The sequence below is a fragment of the Emys orbicularis genome, chromosome 1 (genome assembly GCF_028017835.1).
Source record: "Emys orbicularis isolate rEmyOrb1 chromosome 1, rEmyOrb1.hap1, whole genome shotgun sequence".
In the NCBI taxonomy this organism is placed as follows: domain Eukaryota; kingdom Metazoa; phylum Chordata; order Testudines; family Emydidae; genus Emys; species Emys orbicularis.
In genome coordinates this window covers 269,092,466-269,116,764 of record NC_088683.1, presented here as the reverse complement: position 1 = coordinate 269,116,764, position 24,299 = coordinate 269,092,466, and the positions used below count along the sequence as shown (strand labels likewise).

Below are 24,299 nucleotides of genomic sequence, written 5' to 3'. Positions count from 1 at the left end.
CCAGCCCATCAGGATACATGATTGTGCAAGAGCTGATTTACAGCTCTAGCACTTTAACTGTGTTGCCTTGATGCAGCGTATTCTTTCTTCCCCCGTGTACTGAGGTATGTAATGACATATTCATGAAGGTCAAGTGCTGCATTTTTTGTGGACAGCATGGTGGGGCTGCAGTGTTTATTCCTCTTATAATGTGGCTTAAAGTACACTGTATAATGGTAACCTCACTTTATCATCTTCTACTGATTTTTGTATGACTTGACACTGTGAACTTGTATATTACTATTTAACTACTTTAATTCTAGGAAATCGGAAGTACTTATCCCTTCTATGCTTACGAAAACTTATACATTTGGGTTATTTTTGTAAGTATTTTCACGTGGTTAATTCAGAGATTCCAAATGCACATTTGCAGCTATAATGTAATATCAATTACAGCTAATTGCTAGGTATGAATATACTATATTCACAAATACCTTTGTCCATTTTAATCGATAATAAATTTGTTTTGTTAAAGTGCAAATACATTCCAAAATTACACTGTATGCAGCTCAATTACAGTAGCATCGTTACTATATCTCCAGCTGTTTATTCTGCAGTGTTTGATCCTAAAACAGTTGAGCTGTTATTATTTATATTATCGTTGCACCTAGGAGTCCCAGTCATGGACCAGGACCTTCTTGTGCCAAAAGCTGCACTGTGGCATACATGCAGCTGCTCAAATAGACTGACTTTCCTTAGAACATCCCTCAACTGACTGTCCATAAGGAAGGCAATTGCCTTGCTGGACTGAATTCAATAGTGCCTGTATGAAGTATAACCAAGACATTTCTACCCTCTTAATAGAAAAGAGGGTGACCTGAAGGGAAAAAAATTGGTTTCTAAAGATCACACTATAACTTGCTTAGATGGGGTCTTCAGTAGCTAGTCATCCAAGTAAAAGGAGAACAACTTGTTAGTCAGCAGGCTAGTAGTATTAAAGAGTATTAACATTATTTACAACTGATACTATGCTCAGCACTATACAAAACAGAGATAAAGGTGGTTCCTGCCCTGAAGATCTTAGAAGCTTAAAAGACAGACAAAAAGAAGCGGAACATAAGAAAATTCAGGTGATGGAATAACAGACATTCATTATTACTGATGAGTTCATTACTTGTGATCCAGTTGTGCTTTTGGTGATGGGGAAGGGGACAATGTTTTTGGATGCTCCAGAGGTGGAACAGAAACATTTGATAGTTTTTCCTCCTTAAAATGAAATTGTAACTTACACCTTCCAAGATATTTGTAAAAGCTTATCACCTGACTACTACTACATTTATGCTAGACTGGTCTAATTTTTCCTCAATTAAGTATGTTAAGTTTCTCCTCCCCATCTCTCCTTTACATGTACACTTAGGTACTTTATAACCCCCTATCATTTTGTGATAATCTTGTGAACTATAGACCTTGTTAAAGGTTTATTTATTTATGTCCTAGAGATTAAACGGGTGAAACCACATTCAAATATGACTGATAAAAACAGCCTTATGCCGTAAGTTCAGTTATCACTCAATGTTGTTTGTTTCCATGTTTCTTGTTTGTGCTTCCAAGATAAAAGAAAGTATTAGGGTTCATATTAATACATGCACTAAAATCACTAAACCATAGAATTTACTGTTATCCTCAAATTCTAACTTCATTTTTACAATCACATTTGTTGGATTTCTATTGCTTGTCAGATGCTCAAAACTAAACACGCATCACTACTATACAGTATATTATGTTTACCAGTAAAAAATGTAACTATCAGAAACTGCTTACAGTACAAGAGCACTGATTTTTTTTTAAACATGTCACCATGAAATCACACTAGGCAAAGAAACTCTGGTCTTTACCTGTAATTTTTCTTCTCTGAAACATTTTTGTTTGTTAACCTTGAACATATGGGTGGATCTGCTGTCCAACAGGGAACTTGAAGGCATTACTGATGATTTCCAGCAGGAGGCACTAGAACTCACCCAACAACTGCTCCTCAAACCAATTTACTTGACTAATTATAAGTATGACCCTACCAATTTCGCAGCTGTGAAAAATGGGTCACGGACTGTGAAATAAGCCTTTCCCTGTGAAATCTGATCTCCCCCTTGCTGCTGGGAGTACCCCAGCCAGGGGCTCCTAGCTGCAAGTCCTCATTGGGCTGGAGAGGGACAGGACTTGTCCATCCCTTGCATGGCAGCTCTAGAGGGTGGGGATGGGAGATCAGGCCCACCTCGGAGTGCCTCCTCCTTCTGCAGGAAGCTACAGTGCTGAGCAGCAGCCATGGAGGTTCCTGCAGCTGGAGGAGGCTGGTGGACGTGGGTCTGAACTCCCCCTAGCCGCAAGTCCCTGCTGCTGGAAAAGGGAACCCCACGGTTACAAAACCATGAAATTTTAGATGTAAACATCTGAAAAGGTGAAACTGACCAATTTTAAAATCTTCTGGCTGTGAAATTGATCAATATGGACTGTGAATTTGGTAGGGAGAAGTAACACTATAGGAGCTGGTTAAAAACAACCAATTCCTTTTGATAATACAAACCCCTCAGTGCTTTCATTTAACTGCATTATTTTCTTCTCAGAACCTTACTGTTTCAGAGAATGGAAAATGTTGATATATGCTCATTTTCTTTCTGTGAAGATCTCCACTAGTTCTTCACATCTGTGTTGTCTCCCTCTGCAGTGGATCCAGAGGCAGCTGAAAATGCTGCTTAGAAAAGCAGTCTGCTGTGCCAGGCTCATTCCTGCTGCCATCTGAAGGAGTGCTTCTAAAATGCTATCATAAACTGCTTCAGATTAATTTCAGCATAAACCTTCTTTCTTTAAAACTTCAACTATAACTTCAATTCCTCCTTGTCTACATAAGGTTTCCAATATGCACTAAAATCAAAACAAACTTACTTTTATTTTTTTTTCATTTTGGGAAGGACTAGCGGAGATCTTAATCACAGAAAGGAAATTTTCAACAGACATCACATTTTTCCATTCTATCTTGATAACAGTTTCACTTGTCCATTGAGACTAGAAAGTAATGTTCAGTCAGATTCTTAAAGAGGGGAGAAAAGGCGAGAAGAAAAAGAAAATCTCCCTCTCTAATAATACATCCTGTGTAGATGCTGTAGAGATATGTTAGTAGAAGATTATAATTTAGAGATGCTCCTTCAAAAGGGACTGTATTATGAACATAGGAATTTGGAGATGTGCCCTGGAGGTGGGGGTTGGGAACACGGTGCAGTGCCGCAGTTCTCAAGAGATGCTCTCCAGTTTGTTTTATTCCTTTCTCATTTACTGGTTTGTTATTTAATGAACCCCAAGATGGTTACAGATGCTTGCGCAACAGAATGAAAAATCTAACTTACAAAGATAAACAGCAATATGTACACCTTGTTGCTTTGTAGTTCCCCCCCCCCCCCCCAAAGAGAAGTTCCTCTGCCTAAGATGCAGCTAGAGATCTGCAATGTGCTCTGGAATGGAATGTTGGCTAAGGAATTAACATTTGTTTCCCCTGAGGCAGCACTGTATCCATCCAGAGAATATTTAGATTGACCTGGTATCTCCAGAGGTGAAATGAAAACATTTTCAATTTCTTATAGAAATGTTTGTTTTAAATGGATATTCCTGGTTGCGCTAAAGTGTTTTCACCTCATGCTTAGAATGCAGACAGAGGGAAGGCAGGATAATTTCCTGGGATGAGAAATAAAGTTATCTTTGTAAGGAATGACTCAGTTCCCTGCTCTGGGTGTTGCAACCTCTGGGCCATTCAGGTTTTTGGGAGCGGCCTCACCAAATCTGGGTGAGCAGCACTGCAATCTGGCACATGGTGTCTCAGTACTACTCACAAAAGTTTGACCCGGCCAGCCCCGTCATCATGCTGGAGGGGTGACTAACCTGAGCAGTGCTGTGATCCTGTGCACCAGGTCACAATGACTGGAGTGGGGAGCTGAGCCCAGTCAGCCCTGCAGAACTGGAGTTGCACGAGCTGCTGCTGTGGGGTGAGTGTGGGGAGGCAAACAAGCCCTTGTGGAATGCGCCGTGAGTGCCGGGGCTGGAAGGTTGGCCAACTTGTAGCAGGTGCAGATGCAGATGCAAGAGGTGATCCACGATGAGATCCTCTGCGACGAGGCCAGAAGACCTTTTATATGGTTTGCCACCGCCACGAACAGCTGGTTTGATTTTCAGAACGGCTTTGTGCGCTCCATGTAAAAGGCGAGCGCCTGTCGAACGTCCAGTGAGTGGAGTCTTTGCTCCCGGCTGCTTGCATAAGGTTTAGGGTAAAAAACAGTCCTGGTTGGAGTGAAATTGGGACACAACCTTTGGAAGGAAAGCAGGGTGAAGTCTAAACTGCACCTTGTCCTTAAAGAAAACCGTGTAGGGAGGGTTGGAGGTGAGGGCCTTAAGTTCCAAAACACTCCTTGCCGAAGTAATGGAGACTAGAAAGGCAACCTTCCATGAGGCCCCATCAGTTTGGAGAGAACCAGGTTGAGATCCCACGCAGGGATTGGCTGCCGAACCTGTGGTACAGATGCTCCAGACCTTTGAAGAAGCGGCCAACCATGGGGCTGGCGAAAACGGAGTGCCCAATCACTCCCGGGTGCAATGCAGAGATAGCTGCCAAGTGCGCCTTGATGAAAGAAGCTACCAGACCTTGCTGCTTACGGTGTAACAGGTACTCCAGGACAAGAGGAATGGGGGCCTGCAATGGCAGAGTACGGCCCTGGGAGCACCAGATTGCAAACCTTTTCCATTTGGCCAGATAGGTGGACCTAGTGGAGGGCTTCCTGCTACCAAGCAGGACCTCCCTACCCGACTCCGAGCACATGAGCTCTGTGGGGTTTAACCATGAACTTCCAGGCCGTGAGGTGAAGAGACTGAAGCTCTGGGTGACGAAGGTGACCGTGGTCCTGGGTGATCAGGTCCGGAAGTAGCGGCAGCGTGATAGGGGTGTCCACCGAAAGTCCAGGAGAATGGTGTACCAATGCTGGCGGGGCAACGCCGGTGCCAACATTATGACCATTGCCTTGTCCCTGTGGATTTTGAGCAGGACCTTGTGCACAAGCAGAAATGGCGGGAACACGTACAGCAGATGATCCGACCAGGGGAGGAGAAATGCGTCTGCAAGGGATCCTTGGCTGTGGTACCGAAAGGAGCAGAACCGCAGGCACTTCCTGTTGCCCTGAGTGGTGAAGAGGTCGATGTGGGGAGTTCCCCACCTCTGAAAAACAGTGCCAGCTCCTGAGTTTTCGGCGCCAGGAGCTCCCCCATGGGATGCCCCGCAGTGGTGGCTTCCAAGGCAGCAGCTCTCAGTGCAGGGGGTTGGTCCCTGTCCTGCTTCGGCACTGGGGAGTGAGACCAGTGCCATGCAGTCTCCGCCGGCTTCGGTGCCAAGGAGTGCCAGTGCTGAGGGTCTCTGTGCCCAGAGTCCTTCCTCTGCACCGCTTTTCTTACGGAGGCCGGAGCGCTCTGCACAGAGGTGAAAGTCCCACTCCTTTTTAGTTCTGGAGTGAAACCCTCTGCAAATCTTGCACCGGTCAGTCTGGTGCGCCTCCCCCAGACACTTGAGGCAAGAGTCCCGGGGGTCGCCCATTGGCATGGGCTTGTGGCAGGACTTGCAGGGTTTGAATCCTTGGGATCGAGGCATGCCCCGAGTCCCAAGGGGAAGCAGGAAAGTTGGAGTGGGAAAGACCCCCCCACTCCTAACTAACTAACTAACTATAGCTAAACTATCAAAACTACGAGACTCTAAACTATATACAATGAGTATGGAAGAACTAGGGGAACACTTGCCAAAGCAAACCACCGCAATTCCAATGACTGTCACGGCCAGTAAGAAGGAACTGAGGAGGCACTGGGTCGGCAGTGTCATATATTGAGCGCCATGGAAGCACCACTCCAGGAGGCTCCACAGCCAACCCGATGGGTGCTGCTAGGGAAAAAACTTTCCGACAACTGTGCACATGGTGGGAGCACACCTAATTGGAATCAATATGAGCAATCACTTGAAGAAGTTTTGATACTTCTGGGTTCCTAAAGTCAGAAGACCTTGAGAGTATGTAGGCTTTGCGATCCTCCAGAAATGGCCTTAATAAGCACTGCTCAAATCGGGACAAAGTGGTTATATGCTCCTACTTTATCAATCTTTTCTCAATTGGCAGAAGTGAAAATATACATATGGTAAATCAATCTATACCTTCACCCCAATTCAAACACATGGTATAAGTTAAATAACGTAATCAGATTACTGGTAGACATTACATAAATCTAAATCTACATCTTTTTGGTGAAGTGGTCAAAATCTTTACTATGGTTAGTTCTAGCTAGTATATAAAACAATCATCAGGGTAGTTTGTCAGTTAGCATAGTTTTTTTACCCCATGTAACAGTCTTTTTTACTTGTTTTTATGTTCTTAGTTAATCTCTTTAGGTTACCTTTTTTTTCCTTTGAGGATTTTGAACTACTGAAATGCTGCTGTTATTTTTCCAGAAATGTACACTCAGTTATTTAAAGGCTGGTCAGCTCAGTTAACTCATTTTATAATTAACTCCAAGAGTGAAATAGACAAAATTGAAAAATCATAAAATTAACACTGTAAAGCAACAATTGTTTATGAGAGTTGATTTTAATATATACGAATTTTGCTTACTCACTTCATTGAAGTGAACATCTTGCATCCCAACATCCTCCATCATTGAAGCCTCTTCATCTATATTTGGCGTGATTATTCTGAAAGTAGTACAGCCTTGCTTAAACATTCCTATTATTGAAAAAGAAAAATATACACATTAAATTCATTGCTATCCAAATATTTTTGTCCGCTCATTAGGATTATGTTAAGTCATTGTGCACCAGTTTTGATGAGACAGAGAATCCATGCTAATGTATCTGAATGCACCTACCACCAAAATGATAAAGAAAAATTTGCAATGTGCTCAATGAATTATTTAAACCAACACATATCTTTAATATTTACTTTGGACATTGGAAGAAGTAAAAATGTCAGTAATATTTCTATTCTCTTTCCTCCAAAAAACCAAGGTGGTCGGGGCCAATGTATTAATGGATAATATTCATTTATGACTGAAGATGGAAAAGGATTTATTGTTCTCTTGTAGCACTTTATTTCTCCTGTAATCTAGGAAGTTTTCTGTGCTAAAACAAAAAGTGAAAAATGTCATTAAACTTTATGCAGTCAGAAATTCCACGAACATAAGGTTTTGAAAAAAACTGTTTCAAGAGGTAAGTTGGTAGCATTGTTTACTACTGCTGCAAACTGCAGAAAACTAATGAGCACAATAAATCGCTCTTTGAAGATTTTTTATACTGCTTCCAGATATCAAGAAAACTTGTTATCAGTGGATTAGCAAAGTATACCTCTACCCCGATATAACGCGACCCAATATAACATGAATTTTGATATAACACGGTAAAGCAGCGCTCGAGGGGGGCGGGGCTGCACACTCCGGCGGATCAAAGCAAGTTCGATATAACACTGTTTCACCTATAACGCGGTAAGATTTTTTGGCTCCCGAGGACAGCGTTATATTGGGGTAGAGGTGTAGTTCATAGCCTGTTTGTTGTGGGAACTTAGTTAGAATTAACTCTCTGATGCAGAAAGTTAGGATTTCCCAATGTAAGTAGGAACATAGGAACTGCCAAACAACAATGTATTCAACGTATCACAAATAAGTATCTCCCTTGTCGGAGAAAAACACAGTTCTCACTCTCTGGTTGGGTGCAGCAAAGTCAGATACTTTATTCTCAAGCAATTGCATAGAGGGAGAGAGTGCACTAGGACACAGGGTTTCTCCCTCCTACACAGGTCTCTCTACAGGTAAACAATTACAGCAAGCATTTATACCTTTTGTTACATACAATAATGAGCAACAGCTGCATTTTGTTTATACATAGGTCATCCTGATATCTTATTTTTCACATCTATTTAGACTCTAGTCTACATTCCATATTTATCTACACAAGGTCGCAACAACTTCTCACACAGTTCTTTCCCATTCGCATCACACAATCCTCGCTTCTACAAATCTCACGTTATTAGGGTTACAGTTAGCCTGACTCTTGCTAACGGAGAGTGTTCGCATTGAAATCCCTTTCAAATCCCTGTCAGTGCTTTCTCTACTTCCACACCTCCCACCTTTCGTACTTCTAGTACAACAAAGATTCTCAAACTTCAATTTGCATTAAGCCTTAGATTTCAGATTCTACATCAGATGCTTCAACCTTAGGGGTTTTGATTGGATGCAATGACAATGCATCATTAGCCTGGGCATGAAAGGTATTACTATTATCATGTCCTTTACAACAACAATAACAATCCTAAACCAAATAGCAATAAAAGCAGTAACATTCCCACATTAATAATATGATGGGGTTGTTGTACAATTTTAGTCACAAAGCACAATACATCATACTTAGTACATAAAGTAGACACTCTATAAGCTGAATGAAAGGCATTCTTTTCAACTTGATATATATTTTGAAGCATGTGAATTTGCCTTTGAACCTCTGATAACATTGCTCTACAGCCAAAATGCTTCTGAAATAAATGTAGTCAAACTTTACTAATTCTGGGTCACTGAGAATGAAAATGATGCTTAAAATTGTTGATTGGCTCTAGTTTTCAAGATATGCTATTGGGTCAGTATATACGACCCTTGACTTGGGAATGGCGGAGGATAAGTGAGTTATAAAGGGAAGGGATCTCAATTTAAAGCAGAAATGACTAAAATACATCTTTGACTGGATCTATGAATAAATCTATGACTGGGTTTGGACAGTACTTGCTTTTTAGGCAAAACAATGAATGATGCAATCTGAAGCTGGTATTGCGTCATACATGATATGAATTGCATCATGTTATTCCTAGAAGTCATGGATGGTGCAATCATAACGAAGCTTACATCACTCTGCTGAACAAATTGCCCTATATCAGCTCTAGAAATCATACAGTGTCGTGCTCTCTTATTTGTCAGTGTTTGATTTTGCAAAGGGACACATTTCTGTTTAGCCAAAGTGAGCAGAGATGCCTCGTACTTGTGTGAACAGTGCAGATAACTTCTGCTATGTTTCTGGTGAAGTGACTTTTGCATCACAAAAGCGCAGTATAACCACTATGGTTAAGAAAGCCTATCACCTTTATTTTGGCTGCAAAATTGGACATCAGGACAAGAGGTGGGCCCCACACATATGCTGCAACACTTGTGCAACAAATCTTCGCCAGTGGTTGAACAGGAAAAGGAAATCTATGCCTTTTGCAGTGCCAATGATTTGGAGACAGCCAACAGATCATACCAGCAATTGTTACTTCTGCATGGTGCCTCCAGTTGGGAAAGGTGTGTCAAAGAAGAAAAAGTGGACTGTGCATTATCCAAACATTCCATCAGCTATACGCCCAGTACCCCACGGAGAAGGACTGCCGGTTCCTGATGCACCAGAATCATTCTCACTTGAGTCAGAAGAGGAAGAGGAAGAGGATGAAACTTCTGGTCCTGAACCATCAATGTCAGAGGACCCACATTTTCTCCCATCCTCCTCCTCTGAACCACACCTCATAAGGTGAACTGAATGACCTTGTCAGGGATTTGGAACTACCCAAGAGTAAGGCAGAGCTGTTGGGCTCCAGACTACAGCAGTGGAATCTCCTGGCAGGTGATGTTAGGGTTTCCATGTTCCGTGACCGTCAAAAGGATCTTGTCCCATTCTTCTTCATGGAAGGTGATCTTGTAGCCTGCAACAACATCGATGGTGTGATGGCAGCCCTCAACATCGTTCACGATCCAGATGAGTGGAGACTGTTCATTGATTCATCGAAGACGAGTCTTAAAGCTGTTTTACTGCATAATGGCAATGTTTTGCCATCAATTCCAGTTGGTCATGCAGTCCATATGAAGGAAACCTATGACAACATGAAACCACTTTTGAGGTGCATAAACTATGACCAACATCAGTGGCAGCTTTGTGGCGATTTGAAGGTTGTTGCTCTCTTGCTTGGTCTGCAGACTGGATACACAAAGTACTGCTGTTTTCTCTGCGAATGGGATAGTCGTGCAAGAGATTCCCACTACATCAAGAAAGATTGGCCACTCCAACAGTCATTGGAGACTGGGAGGAAAAGTGTTCAGCATCCACCACTTGTGGAATCAAGGAAGATTTTGTTACCACCCTTACACATCAAGCTGGGTCTGATGAAGAACTTTGTCAAGGCCATTGACAAAACACAAGCAGCTTTCAAGTACCTCCGTGGAAAATTTCCAAGGTTAAGTGAAGCTAAGATAAAGGAAGGTGTCTTTGTTGGTCCTCAGATTCGTGAACTTCTTCGAGATGATGCAATTGACCATGCACTGCGTGGCAAGGAAAAGACGGCATGGAAAGCCTTCCAGTTAGTGGCAATCAATTTTCTCGGAAACAACAAGGCAGACAACTACAGGTTGTTGGTGGAAAACCTCCTCAAGGCATACAAAAGCCTTGGTTGCAACATGTCACTAAAGATACATTTTTGGCACTCTCATCTAGATTTTTTTCCACCGAACTGCGGAGCAGTGAGCGACGAGCACGGCGAGCGATTTCACCAGGACATTGCAACAATGGAGAAACGCTATCAGGGCAAATGGAGCCCATCAATGCTTGCAGACTATTGCTGGACAGTGACAAGAGATGCTCCATTTAATGAATACAAGAGACAAGCCAAGAAGCGCCGAGTAGACACTGAATAGGACTAAACCATGTACAGAATAGTTTTTTGCCTTTTGTTTCATAATAAATTGTATTTATATAACCCTTTTGCTGATTTTTAAAGTGTTACATAAACAGGACAGGTGAAATATTATCATGTAAAGCAACCATAAACACATGAAAAGACCTAGGTTTACAATTTATGATTAAAACTCTACTATCTGCACAATATACATAGACATAAAATGTAAAAACTTAAATAGCTTAGAAACAGTAGCCAATCAGTTGTTTTAATTGTCATATTTGAATTCAGCACATCAAAATACATAATAGATAGCACATTTTATCTCTGAAGCAGACGACTTCTCAAAAATTGTAGACCAGTGTAACAGTGAAAGCAAATTTTGAAACCGATCAGGTACTAAGCTAGTCCAGTTAAAGGGTATCTGGAACCTAAGGGCTACTTGTAAAACTCTATCTATGATTGCCTGCAGCAGTAGTGAGATTAAAATGTATATCTCGCAATGTGGTGGCTTTAACATACACACAGCTATCATTAGCTTGAAAAAGTAGGTGTCCTGTCAGGGTAGTTCCTTGTCCCCTCCCCTCCCAGCAAACATTGTCATGAACAGTGACAACTTCCCCTGGCTTCAGTTTACGTGTACACTGAAGCTGTGGAGGTTCTAACGGCCAAAATGTCCATTGACTCCCTATCCCCATCCAAATGTCGGGTGTTATTCTAGGAGCACTAACAACAAATCGGCTAGGCATACTAGGTGGTCTAATCTCCCAGATATCACAGTGAATAATCCAGTCCCACATGCATCCTCCCCATGGACCCAGCAAGGTTCGGTATGTGGGAGCCCATACCCCTCCTACCGGCCCATATGCTTGGGAGGAGCACTGTGAGTATATACAACTCCATCCTGAAAATCTCCAAGTATGTCTCCATGGCCACAAATCAGATGGCATTCCTGAGGTATCATGCTCGAGATCACTCCGAATGGCCATCATTAACATCATTAATACATCTCAGGTCCAGAGAAGCTGTTATGAAAGAGTCTAATGAAAGCTATTACTACACACCAAAACAGATTTAAGTACCTATTAAATTCATGACTAGGAGGAAAGGATATAATGAAGCTGAAAACAAACACTTAAAATGAAGTCCTTAGCTGTAAAAACTTGAATACCAATATTAGTAACAAATGCTCCAGAGGTAACCAGACCAACTATGTACAGTTGCCCAAAAAAATAGTCCCATTGTAAAGAGCCCACTTAGCATCTGACCTTTTGCCTTGTAAGCCATTCAGTGTTGTTATCAGGTACGTGAATTCCCAAGGTTTTCAGTGTGGCACAGGAGTTCTTGAGTGTATGCAAGGCTGCATCTGTGGTGTCCACAAACAGTTTCTGTCCCTCAAAAGGTAAGTCCTCGATTGTGGCCTGGATTTCCTTGGGGGAGCCGGAAAGGTGGAGCCAAGAGGCCCTCTGCATGACTACTGACGTGGCGATGGAGCGAGCTGCCGTGTCTGCAGAATCCAGTGATACCTGCAAGGCCATCCTGGCAATCAGGGAACCTTCTGAGATGTTCGCTTTGTATTGTTCTTTTTTTGTCTGTTGGGAGATGCTCAATAAACGTAGATATCTGTGCAAAAATGTTGTGAGTGTACTTGGCTAATAGCGTGGAGTAGTTAGCGATATGTAACTGAAGAGTCGCTCAGGATAGGCCTTTCTACCAAACAGGTCAAGGCGTTTCCCCTTTTGCTGGCATGTAATCATAGAATCATAGAATCACAGAATATCAGGGTTGAAAGGGACCTCAGGAGGTCATCTAGTCCAACCCCCTGCTCAAAGCAGGACCAATCCCCAGACAGATTTTTACCCCAGTTCCCTAAATGGCCCCCTCAAGGATTGAACTCACAACCCTGGGTTTAGCAGGCCAATGCTCAAACCACTGAGCTATCCCTCCCCCCATAGACAATACTTCTTGTCTGAATGTTACAAGAAGGTGGGGCCGTGGGCGGTGTCTGCCAGACCATTTTTGCTGGGTCTATAATGGCAGAATTAATAGGCAATGCAATCTTGGCCGCAGAAGAGGCATGGGGAATATAAGCAAGCTTATGCTGTGTCTCTGGCAGCTCTTCTAAGCAGATGCCTAGGGAATCAGCCACACGCTTGAATAGATCTTGGAAAGATTGAAAGTCATCCCCCGGTATGGGGGGAGACATGATTGTGTCCTCCAGGGACGATGAAGAAATATGGGTAGGAGGTAGGATGTCACCCTCTATTAAGTCCTCATTGCCCTCATGCTCCTCCCCGGTGACTTCAGGGGAGGCTGGGGCAACCAGTGAAATATATCTAGCTGATCTTGGTGTTCTGGATCTGGATTGGTTAGAGGACTGAATATTTTGAGCCCTGTACAGTGCCCAGGGTCCCAGTATGGCCAGTTTGGTGGGAGGGCCATGGGGGGGGGGGATCATCCATTGAGGGGGTTGCCACACTGTGGGTTGTAGCCCTGAGGTTCCAGGTTTGGGCGATGAATGGCGTGGGGTGCCCATCCTATCAGCCACTTCGTCGTCCTCAGCGCTTGAGAGAGGAGGGGCTAAGCTAGCAGCTGTAGTCGTGAGACTCATGGCTGGTCTGGCCCGGGTGCCATCTGTGACAAAGAGAGGAGTGCCCGAGGTGGAGGCAACGACCAGGTCTGCCTGGCTAACAAAATGCTGCGGCATCGGGAAGTTAAAAGCAGGCATAGGAGGCACACAGAAGTTAGTCAGCGTCTGTGCTGCCGGTGCTGTGGGCTTGCTGTAATGAATAGGAACAGCAGGTGGCGCCATAGCACTGCTTGGTGCCAAGGACTTCAGCTCTCTAGGCTGTGAGGGAACAGGCTTTGTTTTGCCACAGCTGCCTGTCTTAGAGCTAGACCGCACCGGGTCTTTCTCTCCTCGGGATGCTTCTGCACTGGAGGAACCCAGTGCCACGTGGTCTGAGGCTCTGCGTGCCGATGGTACCGGGGCGGATTTAGAGGTCGGAGACTGCTTTTTGCATCACGAGTCTCCCTAGGGGGAAGAGAAGTGAGACCGCTTCTTTGTTTTCATGGGGGCTGTGTCCTTTGTGCTTGTCTTAGAGGAGGCTCTGATGTCCGACACAGCAGTTGGGGAGTGAGTGAACTGGTGGGGAGGGGTCCCCTGCTCAGGGTCAGAGGCAGGACGCAGGAATTTCTCCATAAGCATTGGTTTGAGTTGGAGTTCCCTAGCCTTTCTGGTTCGTGCCGTTAATTTTTTGCAGTGGTAAGTGGCGTGGGAAACGATCGCATAATGCGACGTGAAAGTGTGCACTGAGGACCAGGTAGCGGCCCTGCAGATGTCCTGGATAGGGACATGGGCTACGAAGGCCGCCGATGAGGCCTGAGCCCTAGTTGAGTGAGCCCGTACTATACGTGGTGCGGGAACCCCTGCTAGGTCGTAGCATGCCCGTATGCATGACGTGATCCACCGGGACAGTCTCTGGGTGGAGATTGGTTGACCGCTCATGCGCTCGGCCGAGGCAACAAAGAGTTGCGAAGACCTACGGAACGGCTTAGTCCGATCCAGGTAAAGGGCGAGTGCCCTGCGCACATCGAGCGTATGGAGGCGGCGCTCCTCGTTAGAGGCGTGCGGTTTAGGGCAAAGGACAGGTAGGAAGATGTCCGGCTCATGTGAAAAGTGGAAACCACCTTGGGAAGGAATGCGGGGTGCGGGCGGAGCTGAACCTTGTCTTTGTGAAAGACTGTGTAAGGGGGGGTCGCAGGTTAGGGCCCTAAGCTCCGAGACCCACCAGGCTCACATGATGGCCAAGAGGAAGGCCACTTTCCAGGAGAGGTGAGACCACGAGCATGTGGCCAAGGGTTCGAATGGGGTCCCGTGAGGCGGGACAGTACCAAGTTCAGATCCCACTGGGGAACAGGCATTCTAACATAAGGGAAGGACCGATCTAGCCCTTTGAGGAAACGCCCGGTCATGGCATGGGAGAAAACTGAGTAGCCCTGAGAGAAGATACTCAAGGATAAGCTGAAGCGGGGCGGACGTTGGGGAAACGCCTCGCTTGCCCACCCACCTGGAGAACCTGGACCACTTTGCCAGGAAGGCCTGGCGTGTAGATGGCTTCCTACTTTCGAGCAGGATATGCCTGACGCCTTCTGAACACCCTCTTTCATGTACTCGGCGTGGAGCGGTGGCTGGAACTCCGTTCCGACGGAACTTTACCAGACAGCCTGGAGGGTTATGAGAGCGGAGGCTGAGGGCTGTGTCCTGACTGGACACTGGGCGACGAACGAGCCCGAGAGCGGTCCCCTGACTGGGATCTGAGGCGGGTCAGCGTCGGCTGGTGGGGACCCAGCAGCAGCTTGCCTCTGGACTGGGGTCCGGGTGCCGGCGGTGCCCCAGGCACCTGCAGGGACATAATGCCTTTGGCCGCCTGCAAAGCCTCCGGTGTCGAAGGCATGCGGACTTCAGCCGGCGAGGCCTGAGTCGACACAACCGGGCTGCTCCGCTCGACCTGTCTCTATGCTTCTGCGACGATGATGCCTTTCTCTGTTTCCTCGTCGGGGAGCGGTGCTGGTCACTGGCGGGTGCTGGGGGGTTGCTGCGCACCAAAGATAGGGTGCCCAGTGCCGACTCCGCTTGGCGCACCGGGGTCGGAGCCAGTGCCGACTCCATGAGAAGGGCCCGAAGTCGGATGTCTCTTTCTTTTTTAGTTCTGGGTTTGAAGGACCTACAGATTTTACAGCGGTCGCTACTGTGGGTTTCGCCCAGGGAGCGGAGGCAGTCGGAGTGCGGGTCACTCCTGGGCATTGAGCGCCTACACGACTCGCACGATTTAAACCCTGGGGCATGCCCCGGCCCGAACTCTAACTAAGCTAGAACTTTTAACGAACTAACTGATATAGGTACTACTGAACGACGAATGAGGTTGGGAAGTGCTGCAGCTAAGCTACTCGGAGCGAGTAGTTCCGATGCACCTTCACTGGCGGCAAGAAGGAACTGAGGGTGGGGGGAACGCGCGGCTCCCCTTATAGCACGCTATAGCGGCGCTCCCCCCTACAGGTACTGCTCAGGGAAAAACTTCCGGCACTGGTGCACATGGCGAGCACGCACACCTACTGTGGAATACACATGAGCAAGCACTCGAAGAACTGGGGGATGGTCGGCTGCGCGTGCGCGATACCCACTCAGAGCAGCACGAGCTGGCTGCAGCACGTGTGTGGCCAACCAGGGCACTGCTACCTTAAATCTCTGACTAGAAGCTCAGGGGCGCTCACACATCTAAAAGTGGAGCACCCACAGGGACATTCCTCGAAGAAGAATGGCTTAAATTCCCTCCCTCCCCCCATGCACTTCTGAACAATGAAGAAGGTGGAGAAGAACCTTGAGAATTTTTCTTCTGAAGAATGCCCTCTAATAGTCTCATATCTAAAAGATGAGATATCTTGTTCTGGATCAGATTGCACTTTACAGGGTTGTTAGAGATGGGGAGCTGGATGAAGAACCGATGGGATAGAGCCGGTCACTTGAGGGAGTATCTCTGACTTACTGTGTTCTTGACCCACTTGCCTGTGGTCGATGTAACACATTCCTCCAGGAAACAGGAAATTCTGCCCCCTACCTTTTCATAGGAATCTTACAAATGTATCAGGACACCACTGGCTGGGAACTTTGGAGTCTTTCCAGTTATAAGTGGTCTCTCCCTTTAGATTGAAAGCAGGAAAAAACCTGAGAGTGATCAAAAACCCTTTTCCTTCAGACAGCTGCTGGTACACAATCTTTGAGCACTTCTAAAATTAATTGGCTCACGTAATAAATCTTCAAGGAAGTGTCCCAAAAAACCTAAGGGAGACATACTTGCATTTATTTTGGCCTCTTTTGTTTGGTGAATAAGAATGCTTATGGCTCTTTGCATGTTTAGAAAAGAACTAACTTCAGCAGTTAGGCTGAATGGGAGTTGAGGCAGTAGTCATGGAGACTTTTTCTTTTCTGAAAGCTTTGCTTAGATAGTTTACTAGCTTAAAACCCAATTTCTGCCCTTAAATACAGAGATGCAATTTTGACTTCCTTGGGAGGCATATACATGTATCTAATAGCAGATTTCCCCCCTTAGTGAGCAATAACCCACCCAACCTGTCTCTCAGACAAATCAATGTTTTTTGTTAATAAACTATAATGAATATAAGAAAAAATATTGAAGTAGTCATGGAGGAGTTTAAATTCATACCTTTGCGTGTCAGATATTCTGCCACCAGTGCTGCTACATGGACATAGCACATTGCTGCCTAAAGCATAATAGAAATAGTAAAAATGTTACAAATGGTAATTATAATGGAACTTCTAACACAAATAATGTACATATACAGAAAACACACACATTTTTAAAAGCTAGAGGAGGCACAAGTTTTAAAAGCAAGGCAGAAGATACAAGTCCTAATCCTGCAATTATTAACACACACAACTCCTATCTATGTGAACAGAAAATCTGAATGTGCCATAACTAAGACTGGATACCTAGTTCTTTGATTTAAATACATTTAATAGAAGAAGCAAGTCTCATGTCAACAAGAACTTAATTGAACAATCAAGAAGCAGAACAGGAATGAGAAATGTCTTTTCTGCTAATAGAATCTCCCAGAATTATAAGATGTTTAGGCTGTTCCCCTTTTCTCTCCAGTTCTACAGGTGGTTTAATGTAACACAGCCTATGTGCTGGTCACACCCCCTTCACTGGCTTGCTCCCAAATGATTCATTCCAAAGCTGTGTCAAAAAACTTTCAGAATATGACTAGTATTAATAACTTCAATGCTAATCATAAGCTATGGACAGTAGGCTATCTGGCCTACAAACTGGAAATATAAAATTAAATTTAATTACTTGGGTAATAAGCCATACAAAGAGACTGCGACTGTGAGACATGCTGCTAGCAGAAAGGAAGTTATCAGATAAGAAATTTCCCATTCTGCAGCCAAGATTCTCCCACACTTCTGAGATGGATGGAAAGAAATAAGCAGTGAAAATAAATAGAGAAGGATAAAGAAAGACAGATAGGAAAAGACTCCCCATGAAATTAAATATCAAAATGACAAGTTATGTCTTTCTGAATCATCTCATGAAGCACTTTACAGCCAAAGGAGGACTCTACAAAGGACACAAAGTCTATATTGTTTTATAGTGTGTCATAAAGGTAGGAGATGACCAAATTGCTGCCCTACGGATTTCTTCAGTGGAAGCACAAGCTCTCTTTCTGTCCACAATCTTGCCATAGACCCATGGAGTGTGTCTTGATTCCATCAGGAGCAGGTTCACCTGATGCCTTATATGACTCTATGATGCTTAACTTGATCCATCCAGCCAAAAATAATTTGGATGCCCCAAGTCCTTAGTACTTTGGGTGTAAGGGGACAAACAAGGAGCCTGACCTTCTTAAGCATGCCAGATATATATCTTTAGGCTCTATAAACAAATTATGCTATAGCTTTTCTGTAGTATGCTGTGTCTTTGGACAGACCTGTGAGGCACTGAAAAAGAAGCTTACCTTTGGTAAGAAAGACTCTGGAGTCCTCAATACCACCCATCATCATCATCATCAAATACACAACATGGTTCCTGCATGAATAAAGCTGCAATCTCAGAGACTTGTTTTGCAGACATGATAGTGGCCAGAAAACAGGTTTTAATGGTGTGATGGGGCAAGGCCAGATGGCTACAGTAAAGTAGTGAGGAACAGGTATGTTAGCCCCAGGCTAAACAAATCCCTGGTACCATGGTAACCAAATGGCAGTTGCTCCAGGTTAATCAAGACACCTGGGGCCAATTAAGATCCTTCTAGAAGGCAGGAGAGACAGCTAGATTGATTGGGACACCTGAAGCCAATCAAGGACTGGCTGGAACTAGTTAAAAGCCTCTCAGTTAGTCAGTGCGGTGTGGGTGTCAGGAGCTATAGGAGGGAGCTGTGCTGTTGGAGGAACGAAGTAGTACGAATCCATATCAGGTGCAAGGAAGGAGGCCCTGAGGTAATTGTGAAGAAGATATTGAGTGGGGGCTGCTGTGGGGAAGTAGCCCAGGGAATTGTACATGCCCTATTTCCAAAAAGTCAGCTTTCATAGCTGCTAAAGTTTAGGGTCCTTGGGCTGGAGCCAGGAGTAGAGGGCGGGCCCGGGCTCCCCTCCCTGATTAATCACTGATACTGGGAGACAACAGAGACTGTGTGAGGGAGGGTTGTTTCTCCTCACCTCCCTTGCTGGCTTATGATGAAAATGGCTCAGTAGACTGCGACCCTTGCCTCTAGAGAGAGAAGGGCTATGTGGAGGGTCACAGTGAGCCTCAGAGGCTAGCAAAAATCCGTCAGGAAACGCAGGACCCACGGAGTCAAGGACAGAACTTTGTCACAACGGATACACAGAAAGATGTGACTGACGTCAGGTGTTCAAAGGGTTGGGCAGTCAGGGCTTTTAGCACAATGTGAGGTCCCATTTAGGAAAGAACTGTGTCTGAACTGTGGGTCTAGCCAGTCTGATTTCTCTTGAGAACTTGAGATTTGAAGATCATCTGCTGAAGAATTCAAGCACCCAGTTTTCAAGACACTACTTATGGCTGACACTTGCACACTACGTACTAGGCCGAAGATCCTCATCCACACCACCCTGAAGAAAATCTAGAATAGCAGGAATTCTGAGGTCCTCAGGGTTAATGTTGTTTTGACATTATCTGGAAGTGTGTCTCTGGGAGGAAGGCTCTGGCCCGGGTGGAATCGAGCACCATACCAATAAATTCTATCCTCTGAACGGGATGAACGTTGACTTCTGCTCGTTTATCAGCAGGCCCAGTGCTGGGAAGGTAGCTTGGACCAGACTGATGCTGGCTCTCACCTGGGCCTTGGATCGGCCCTTGACCAGCCAGTTGTCGAGGTTAGGGTAGAACTGCACCATTTGCCTTCCGCCATGCATTTCGTGAATACCTGAGGAGCTGTCGACAGGTAATGGGTCTGGTTCACGACAACCCTGAGAAATCTTCTGTGGCCCGAAATATGGAGATGTGAAAATAGGTTTCTTAAATTGAGGGTGGTGCACCAATCACCTGGATCCAGGGAGGGAATAATGGAGGCTAGGGAGACCTTGCGGAACTTCAGTTTCTTGAGATAAGTATATGGAAACGCAGGTCTAGGATGGGTCTGAGACCCCCTTTGGCCTTCGGCATTAGGAAATAATGGGAGTAGAACCCTTTTCCTCTCAAGCTCTGAGGTATCTTCTGCATGGCCCCTATCCAGAGGAGGGCTTGCAGCTCCTGGGCTAAAACCTGTGAGAAGGGTCCCTGAAGAGAGATGGGGAAGGGAGGGATGGAAATAAACTGGAGAGTGTAATCTTCCTCCACCATAATCAGTGTCCAGCAGTCCAAGGTGATGAGGGACCACACCAGGCTGAAGCCAGAGAGACAGTCTGAAAACAAAAAGGGGGCAGGATCTGGTACAAGAATTGGTATAACTCCCTTGGGCACCCCATCAAAAGATTTGCTTGGAGCCTCCTGAGTATCTGTGAGGGCCCGGTAGCAAGGCTGAAGCAGGTTGGGGCAGTTGTCTGCATTTCTAACTAGAGGGCATGATTCCTGTAGCTCATGCAGGACATTCCTGCCTTAATATTACATCATGCTATGACAGTTTTACATATGTATTACATAGAGAGTCAGAGACAATGGCAACTTACTAATTTTTATGGGCAGCACGGAAAGCTATGACAGCTATTAACACAATGGTTATCTAGCATGGGAAATGCTGAGGGAAAAATAAGCACATTGATTAAGCAGCTAAAATATTTTGCTTTTCATCTGCTACCTCTGAAAGATCCCCATTTTTAACATGAATTCTTGCCATGCTGTCTAGCCACGTCTTCCTGAGTTCAGGCGTGCTGGCATAAGACTTTGCCAAACTGTACTGGAGATCCACAAGCATTTCTGGATCATTCTCGTGCTCCTTCATTTGAGCTGTAGCCATTAAGACTGTCCGAATCCGCTTTGTCAAATCCTTTACGTCAGAAGAGAATGTAGTATGCTAAAATAAATTTTAAAAAAGTTTAAGAATTATTTATTTTTTATTCCTTTCATAATCTAAGCGATAGAATATTAGAAGACGTTAGGGAACTATTTTCAAACAAACTCTCTGGAAGCCTTTATGCAGTATGAAAAAGTCAGTACTAACCTTAATAAGTCTGTCACTGTTGGCACAGTTGTTAATGATGGAAAGAGATTGCTGAAATCTAGTTCCTCCAATTCCAACGACATCAGCGATCAACTGACTTACTGAAATAATAACCTTGACAAAAAAAAAATCTAGTAAATGTATGTTTACATCCTGCAAGTATCCCTAAAAGATTTTTAGTTCAGAAGGTAGGCATGTGTTCTTTTCAATTGACAATTTTTTCTAATATGATATAAACTTAACAGTAAAATGTCAAAAGCTTACAAGTAATGACAAATACACAATTTGAACTTACTGCAAACATGTCTTCTCATAAAGGAAAGTTACTTACTTTATTGTAACTGCAGTTCTTCACGATACGTGGTCCCCCATCTGTATTCCACTGTGGGTATGCATACGTGCCAGGAGCTGGAGAATTCTTGCAAGCAGTTTTGGCTGGTTGGCACCTAACTCCCTGTTCTCCCCGTGCTCCGAACTGAGGGTATGAGGGGCAGGGTGGACCAACTGCCTCTCCAGTTCCTTCTCTATTGTGAATCCTGATGTGATCCGAAGCAGAGGGGAAGGAGAGTAGGTAGTGGGATACAGATAGGGACCACACATCTCAGAGAACTCGTTACAATAAGGTAAGCAACTTTTCTTTCTTCTTTGAGTGTTGGTCCTGTGTGTATTCTACTCAGAGGAAGAGAGCGCAAAGATGCAGGTGGTACAGTGCTTGTAGAACCACTGTCCTAAAGAAAGCGTCAACAGAGGAGTCTTGGATCAAGGCATAATATCTTGTCAATGTGTGGATTGAACTCCTCGAAGCTTCCCTGCAAATCTCAAGCAGGGGCACCTCTTGAAGCAATGCTACTGATTATGTCTGTGCCCTCATAGAGTGAGTCCTTGCCCATGTGGGGGAGGAAGTTGTTAACTGATAACAGAGTAGGACACAGCCAGAGATCCACTTAGAGATTTTCTGAGAGATACAGCTTGTCCTCAAACTCATTCTGCTATGGCAATGAACAGTCTAGGTGATTTTCAGATCAGTTTCATTCTCAGTGGGTAAAATGCCAATGCTCGTCGCATGTTGAGGGAATAAAGTCTCCTCTCCTTGCTATAAGCATAGGGGTTCGGGAAAAACACAGGTTAGTGCATTGACTGGTTTATGTGAATTTCTAAACAATCTTAGGAGTGAATTTTGGGTATAGCCAGAATGAGACTTTGTCCTCATGGAATACTGTATTTGGTGGACTGGCCAACAGGGTCCCAAGTTCACCTATCTTTCTGGCCATGGTGTTGGCAGTCAGGAAGGTGACCTTCATTGACAGGTGAGATATGGAACATGTAGTTAGTGGTTCAATGGGTGACTTAGGTGGTGCCCGGTGAGTGAACAAGAAGTCTGCTCCTTTAGTCATGACAAAATATTGTTTTCCTGCCCTCTTGGGGATAGGGGCATAGATAACCAGAGTGTGCCATATAGCTCTTGTCCATTCTAGTATGCCTTCATTTACCTGGAGTGTAATCTGACTGGATCCTGTAGGCTTATGTTGAAAATCCTGGACCTCCTTTAAGAGATTTGGAGCTCTTCTGCTACTCTCCGTAACAGGTCTTGAGATTGTCTATGACTGTTTGGGGGAAACAGTGAGACTGGAGCAACCACTTCATTTGGTGATGAGGATGATACCCTGTTAGTACCAGTGGTACCAGCTGATCTCGTTAGTCTTTCTCCTTCCATGGGCTCAAGGGAAGGTTCTGGTTGACACCTTGGAAGAGAGAGGTGGTAAAATTCCCTATTGGATTGCACACATTCCAGGTGCCATGCATAAGGGCCCCATGGACCTCAATAAGGCCAGTATGAGGGGTCAAAAGTCCCTCTCTCTCTCGGCATTGGGTACACCAGTCCTGAGGAGGAGGTCCCTTTTAGCTTGGCCGAGGCTGGTTCAAGGAGGCTCTCAATCTTCTGTCTGGGCTTATCTCTTTAGGTGGAGGTGAAGCTGGTTCCCCCAGTACATTCCAACTCTCCAGACTATGAAAAGGTTGGATCCGGCTCCATCGATGATGCTGTTGGGAAAACCATGACTAGTGGATGGGATGGGAGAGAGACTTCTTCCAGAGTCCTTGATTCCCACTGGTGGTAGAATCTCCCTGGTTAAGACTGATCCTGATAACAAGGGAGACTGAGAGTCTGGGAGGATGAAGATATCTTCCGAAGTGGTATAACTCATTGGTCCCTTCGGAGGTTGTCTCGTCATTCTGTACCATCAAAGTAGGTGTACAGGGCAGTTCCTTACGGGGCTGCAATGGTATCATCGATGAATGGGTCTCTGACTTGGTGGTTTTTGACAGTACAAGTCCTTCAGGTCCCAGTCAGTGTCAAAGTTGATACGGAGGCTGATACTGAAGGAATCTTTCTAGTATGTGCCTTTTGATTGTACCCAGGGGGCTTAAGAGGGGGCCTAAATCCTTGTGGCTTGGGTATGAAGGCTCACCAACTTGGACGGGGCTGGGGAGGAATCTTTCCTCTTAAAAGGTATAGGAAGGGATTTGCTTTTATATTTGTAAGAGTGCCCTCACAACGGGTGGCGTGGGAACACCCACCAGTTCATAACAGGAACAGATGCATGAAGCGATCCAATTGGACAGCCTCTGAATGGAAATCGGCTGGCCCCTCACGCGCTCAGCTGAGGCGACGAATAGTTGCAAGGACTTTCTGAACGGCTTAGTCCACTCGAGGTAGAAAGCCAGAGCTCGCCACACATTGAGCGTGTGGAGACGGCGCTCCTCACTGGACACGAGAGTCTTGGGGCAGAGGACCAGTAGAAAAATGTCCTGACCCATATGGTAGGCGGAGACCACCTTCGGGAGGAACGCAGGGTGTGGGCGGAGCTGGACCATGTCCTTATGAAAGACCGTGTATGGCGGCTCAGAGGTCAGGGCCCTGAGCGCCGAGACTCGCCTGGCTGACGTGATTTCAACCAGGAAGGCCATCTTCCATGAGAGGTGAGACCAGGAGCACGTGGCCAGTGGTTCAAATGGGGGCCCCGTGAGACGAACCAACACCAGGTTTAGGTCCCACTGTGGGACTGGGGGTCTAGAATATGGAAAAAGACGATCCAAAACCCTAAGGAACCGGCCAGTCATAGCATGGGAAAATACCGTGTGCCCTTGCACTGGTGGATGGAAGGCCGATATGGCTGCCAGGTGCACCCTGACTGACGAGGACACCAGGCGATAATCAAGGATAAGCTGGATCAGGGCGGTCACCGGGTAGACGCCCTGGTCCGCCGCCCACCTAGAAAATCAGGACCACTTCGCCAAATAAGCGCGGCAAATGGAGGGCCGTCTACTTTCGAGGAGGACGTGCTGAACCTGGTCCGAGCATGTCCGTTCCTCTCCACCTAACCACTG

General features: G+C 45.4%; 1 protein-coding gene across 3 annotated transcripts in view; it reads right to left on the bottom strand.

Annotated features, from left to right (window-relative positions):
- The window catches only part of DOCK9 (dedicator of cytokinesis 9), a 308,951-nt gene that overhangs the window by 22,507 nt on the left and 262,145 nt on the right, over positions 1–24,299 (bottom strand). For all 3 annotated transcript variants that reach the window (XM_065397434.1, XM_065423846.1, XM_065397509.1), the window contains 4 exons: positions 20,913–21,026; positions 20,550–20,765; positions 16,946–17,003; positions 6,661–6,767 (listed from right to left, as the gene is read on the bottom strand). In XM_065397434.1, coding sequence (XP_065253506.1) covers positions 6,661–6,767; positions 16,946–17,003; positions 20,550–20,765; positions 20,913–21,026 — 495 coding nt within the window. The remainder of the gene's footprint in view (positions 1–6,660; positions 6,768–16,945; positions 17,004–20,549; positions 20,766–20,912; positions 21,027–24,299) is intronic.